The 6000-nt window shown below is 43.5% G+C and overlaps 1 protein-coding gene across 1 annotated transcript in view; it reads right to left on the bottom strand.

Annotated features, from left to right (window-relative positions):
* Nucleotides 1–835: 835 nt before the first annotated feature.
* The window catches only part of TTC7A (tetratricopeptide repeat domain 7A), a 257204-nt gene continuing 252039 nt past the window's right edge, over nucleotides 836–6000 (bottom strand). Inside the window, exon 20 of the mRNA XM_074949389.1 lies at nucleotides 836–5269. Within this exon, the coding sequence (XP_074805490.1) occupies nucleotides 5048–5269 (222 nt within the window). The 3' untranslated portion in view covers nucleotides 836–5047. The remainder of the gene's footprint in view (nucleotides 5270–6000) is intronic.

The raw sequence follows: 6000 nt of genomic DNA, 5'->3' as shown, positions 1-6000 counted from the left end.
GGTGAACGCATCTTGTAATTTAACAATCATTTTCACATTAAGTGAAAAAATATTCCAAGAACCCGACATTAACAGAATTTTCACATTTACAGTGAAGCACTCAAAAGTTAGGAAGTGACAAAGTTAAGGGTGAATGTACAACCTTAACATTGCCTCCTTTTGTGTGCAAATTACAAGCTGGTCTTGAATTGCATCATCACATACCAATTTGCAAATAACACAATATACCAGAGGGTCTTCCAATAACTTTAGATACAATGTAGCACATGCCTCTTCACTAGGGGAGCATTTTGGTGGAGAAAGCAGCAGGTACGTGAGAAAGGAAAATCTCGATTTCTAGGCAGCTCCCATCACTAAAAAAAAAAAATGACCAGGACTGTCCGAAAATAGGGCTTTATAAAGGAAACCACCTGAACCACAGCAGTCACTGCAGTTCCCATTCTACTACCCAGTTAGAGGATTTTCAAGTAAATACCCCATAGAACTGTTCTCTATTTGGATTTATTAGTTATTATCAAGAAAAGACAAATAGTGCTTCTGAAATATTGCAATAATCAGTGTTCTGAGTTGCTGTTACCAACAGAAACAGAATGGAATTCTTGTGTCATGCAGGGTACGGATGCCCTGCTGCTGGAGCTCTCTGTAGTCTCCGACAGTTGACATCAGCTGAGGATCTGCCGCCTGGTGTCCTCATTTGTACATAGTGCCTCAGTGGAGCTATGAAAATTTACATCAGCTCTGGATGAGGCTCCTGGTCTCTTTCTGCGTAGAACAGCTCAGAGAAGGAATTCTGGTGTAATGAAATAAAGCTTCCCCCCCCGGGCCCCCCCCCCCTTTTTTTTTACAAGAATCTAACTGCTAGCTAAGGGAAATATAAATACTTTTATTTTACTGCTCAACACACACACAGAAAAAAGGATCTAAACATTTTCCTTCCTGTTGGACACACCCAGGTTACTCAAGGTAAAATAAAGTTGAAGTGCTAGGATTGGAGCTTGGATATAGATTAATTCCTACGGAATCCATACTTCTAAAAACCCCAGTCTACCATAGAGGAGATTTTTAAAAAGACAGTGGTGGGTGAAAAACCTGCTCCCCACTGAAGTCAATAACAGAACTCCCATTGACTTCAGTGGAGTCAAGATTTCATACTAACTCACATTAGCAATACAGATTGCAACTGTTCAGATAAGCTAGGGGCTAAAATTTCAAGTTCTATGGGCCAAAATTACTCATCCTCTGCACCCTGATATTCCCACTGACTTTCATATAGGTACAAGCGTTGCTCAACTTGCTCAGGTGAGTAGTCTCATTGGCTTCAACAGGACTACTCAAATGAGTAAAATGAGCAACAAGGTTAGGCTTGCAAGCAGGTAGGAGTTCATTGATCTTTCCATATATAGAAAATATAAATTAAGTATGTACTTAAAAATATAAAGACCAGAGGTGGCATGTTAGCCAGGAAAGATTTTTAACAGCACTAATGACAGCACTATAAACAAAAGATTAAGTAGATGGTTGCCCGCAGCCCTATAATAATAATTACCCTCTCTACACAAAGGGCAGAAAGTTCTCAGGTCCTAAAGTGCCCAGCAGATCCTGAGGGGTACGACGCCCACTGAAATCAGTGGGAGTTATGGGTGCTTAGTATCTTTCCTAAAGTGCTTAGCAAGTCTCAGGTTTGGGCCTAAATTCATTACATACACAGGTTTAGTTCATGAATTAGGCAATATTCATGAACTAGAACTACTACTGCAGGGGGATTTTATGCATGTAATTCCCATTGACATTAATGGGAATATCTCATGTTCACTTAGGGCTTGCATTTTATAGTGCTTACATTTTATAGTGCTCTAACTTGCTGGCTCGGGTGGGGGGGGGGGGAATCATCCCCCTGAGCGTAGGAAGTCAGAGCGCTTCAAAGCGCTAGTGGAAACCGGCTCTGAGCCGAGCTCCCAGCGCTTGGAGCTAATCCCCTCATGGAGGTGGCTTACCAGGAGCGCTGGGAGAGCTCTCTCTCTCCCAGCGCTCGCGCAGGACCACACTCGCACTTCAAAGCGCTGCCGCGGGAGTGCTTTGAAGTGTCTTGTGTAGCCAGGCCCTTACTACACAGCAAGTGGAGCAGAGACCTCTTGGTACAATTGTTGCTGGCAGTTGACTTGCATTAACATATACAGCATACTTCCTAGTAGTAGATTGGGCTTACTTGACTCGCTGACATGTACACGGCCTTTCATACAGTTTCACCTACCTCAAGCAGCCTGAACTCTGTGAGAACGCTAATATTCCCAAACATGAAGCTCTAGCTCACTGAAGGCAATCATTTTTTTTAATAACTATGATACAAGCAAGTAATGCAGACAATGGTGCAGGTGGGGATGGGTAAAAATATGGAAATCTGTGCTCCTCATTTTATATTAGGGAAGGCCCCCCCCATCCTCTCACCAGTTCACTAACAGGATGAGAGTCATATGCCACTTCTTAGAGCAGTCGCAGTGGAATTACAGGAGTCAGAGAGTCATTAGTAGCTGCTTTAAGTGATTTCCCTTTGTATCTGAATTGCTGCCGCAGTGCTTCATAGACTGAAGTACAGCAAGAAAACGTGGATGATGGAACGCACCGATTCCTTTTTCTGGCTCATACAAAGGGCTTGCTCCCATTGAGGTGAGTGGGAATTGGGCCAAATCCTCAGTGGTGTAAATCAGCATAGCTCTATGGAAGTCAATGAATGACAACCTGTGTTTATTTACTGCAGCTGAGGATCTGGACCTGGGTATATGAGGGCAGAATTGGGTTCAAAGTACCTAGATAACACCTTACCGATGGAACAACCACCTTTACCCCCAGCCAACCTGTTGAGCAGGTTGGCTTTATTTATAGCCTCCTGTAGGAAGACAGGTTCAACTCCATCTGCTCCTGCAACTCATTGCCTTCTATTGTTTTAAAGCCTTCACACGCCACTTCCTCCGCTGATGGTGTCACTGCAAACATGCAAAATTGCTGGGAAATGTAGCATATCCCTGGAAGCCAGTCTCCGGCCTGACAAGTCTCCTCTAAGTCACTCATACCTCTTTACGATCACACAATGACTTCTCAAGCTGAAGACCTTTTCCATGGACATACCGGTTTCACTGCATGTGTTTAGGTGAATGGACAATAATCTGGATTGTCACACCAACATGATAAAAATCAGTTTAAGAGCTCAGTAAAATGCTGATGAAGAAAAATCATTGAAATCTAACTCCTCCTTGGCACTGAAGCCTTGAAGAGTACCCTAGAAGGAAAAAGAGCACGGGGGGCAAGGGGAGGAGAGAACCCCAGTCCTGTTCCACATCAGCAGCGTGTCCTGTATTTACTGTAAAAGGGAGATACCAGAATTAACAATTCAAGTAGTCTTTAAATTTCTGAATCATTGCAAACAAATTCAGACAGCAAGTCAACTGAAGAACCTTGAGGGTCTTTACAAATAAACCTTCTATATTTATATAGCATGAAGATATTATTTCTGGAGTAAACTAGTCAAATAAATGGTGGAGCTATAGTATAAAGAATACTTCAGTGCAAAACCATTTAAAAATACTTGGAAATAATGGACCAGATTATCAGCTATGAATAGCCAAAGCGCACATGATACACGACAGGATGTGTGTTTGTGTTTCATTGTGTCATGTTAGAGCAGACTCAGGGCTGCACTAACTTGCTGCAATGGCCATACAGGGCTGAAAACACAGCCAAAGATCAGTTTAGCATAGGGGTATGTCAGCCACACCCACTTTCCCTACTGTACCAGCGGAAGGGAGGATGGCTCTATACCACCAGAAGATCACTCTGATACTCTCTGGCCAGGCAAGACAGCGTCAGGGCCAGATTACAGTGGTGATGAGGCACAAAGTGGTCCTAATATACTGAAGGATCTGGCCCAGTATTACTGATGACAATTTCTTTTGAAGCCATGGCTGATCAAAAACTGCACTGAAAATAAAGGTAATGTGTATATATACACATACTGCTTCCAACAATTAAACATGTTTATCATCTATGCAGTCACTATGTTTTATAGATGAGTAGGAAAAAGCTCTGTCAAGAACAATAGTAAAAGTAAAGCACAGGCTACAAATATAATACATTGCCTGAAATCAACAATACACTTCCTATAAAAGCTGCTGGAGTATGTAATTACTAAGAATGATGCTCAGACAGTTTACACTAGCTGGCCTGATGAAGTGCCTTGCAATAAATATTTAATTTGAAAGAAAATAATATTTTTAATACTAGTCAACATTTGAACCGATCAGGTCTTTGGCTTTTCCACTTCCGTGGTTCACGCCACCACAGCAGCCCATTGAAAAGTGTCTTTTAAATTAGATCAGTCCAGTTAAGAGCTACTGTAAGTACTGACTGTGTGTGCAGTATGGCACTGCAGGGTGAAGACAAGAATTAACAGGTCTTTTAAAAGATTTTTGTAAAAAGTGTATTTAAGAGAGACATCTATTATTTCGCCATCATTCCTCACCTACTAATGTGTCTGTGTGCACATATATATCTGGCCAAATTTGGCTCTGATGTAAGTTGGGCAACTTCACTTACTTTAACAGAGTTGCACATGCTTACCCTAGGTTTGAATTTACCTCATGGTTTTTTTTAAAATGAAGTCTTTGTCAAGAAAAGTTGAAAGGTGCACAAAATTTGTTTTCAACACAAGTGCTTCTTACAGCTCCACTCTAGCAGCATCTACACTACAGTCAGTTTAGGCATCTAGGGCCCGAGCCATCTCCTGCTGAAATCAACAGGAGTCTTTCCACTGACTTCAACAGGAGTCAGAGCAGACATCTAGGAAGCCAGAAGAAATTGTCCTCTCTATGCCCTGTCACTGGTTCTAAGGTTGGGTTTTTCCTCAGTTAATCACATAGATCAGAGTCCCATTCTGGAATTATTTCACCAATCATCAAGTTACAGTTGTATTTTTCTGTCTAACCCAGAGTTTCTTCTGTGTATATTTCTTGACATCCACCCAGCGGAGGGCTGTGCTGAGCTGAAAGGAAGAGCTTTATAGTTCTCTCGGTATGACAGTGAAGGGGACAACAGGACTACTGGATTCGAGGTCCAGCGCTGTTAGGAAGCATTCCACAGCAGCTTCGTTTTTTCCTTGAGCTTGCAATACTTCTCCTAGGCTGTTCCAGGCTTGGTGATTGGTGCTCTGTATCTGGACTGCATCTCTCAGAACCTTCTGAGCCAGGCTTCTCCGCCCGAGCCTGCTCAGTATGGGGCCCTGCAAATAAACAGCAAGCTTCTATTAGTGCATAGCCGTACTAACATAGCGTGCTCCACAATGGGACAATACATGGTGTGCCCAAGGCGCTCACACTCTAAACAGAGAGGAGCATAAATCAGCTGTGATATTCCTCAGCCTGTGAGAGGAGAGAGGATCTTCAGCACAAAATGATTCTTGAAGAAGAGGAGTTGCTCATTACTAAGTTATACACTGATTTGGTTGTGGATGGATTTAACAAAGGTTGTAAAGCCTTTGATCCTGCAAGAAAATATCTGGGAGACCAATTACCCAGAGAGCACAGGCCTAAATTAACACTTGTATGTTTAGTAATGCAGACATGCAGCTGCCTCCCAAGCACACCTTCATGACCTGGGGAGGTTTTGCAGCACCTTGCCTTAGTTTCCCTTCTTCAGGGCTCCTCAGAAATTCCACACACATGCTTCTTTCTCTCTGTTCAAACACCCCTCCTTAGTATGGTTACCAACTTTCTAGTCACATAAAACTGAACACCCTAGCCCCGCCCCTTCCCTGAGGCCCCGCCCCTTCCCTGAGGCCCTGCCCCCGCTCACTACATTTCCCCTCCCTTGGTGGTTTGCTCTCCCCCACCCTCAGTCACTTTCACTGGGCTGGGGCAGGGGGTTGGAGTGCGGGAGGGGGTAAGGGCTCTAACTGGGGGGTGCGGGCTCCGGAGTGGGGCCAGAAATGAGGGGTTCAGAGTGTGGGATGGG

This window comes from Natator depressus, chromosome 3, assembly GCF_965152275.1.
Source record: "Natator depressus isolate rNatDep1 chromosome 3, rNatDep2.hap1, whole genome shotgun sequence".
In the NCBI taxonomy this organism is placed as follows: Eukaryota; Metazoa; Chordata; order Testudines; family Cheloniidae; genus Natator; species Natator depressus.
The sequence above is the reverse complement of the archived record's forward strand: the minus strand, read 5'-3'. Positions and strand labels throughout refer to the sequence as shown.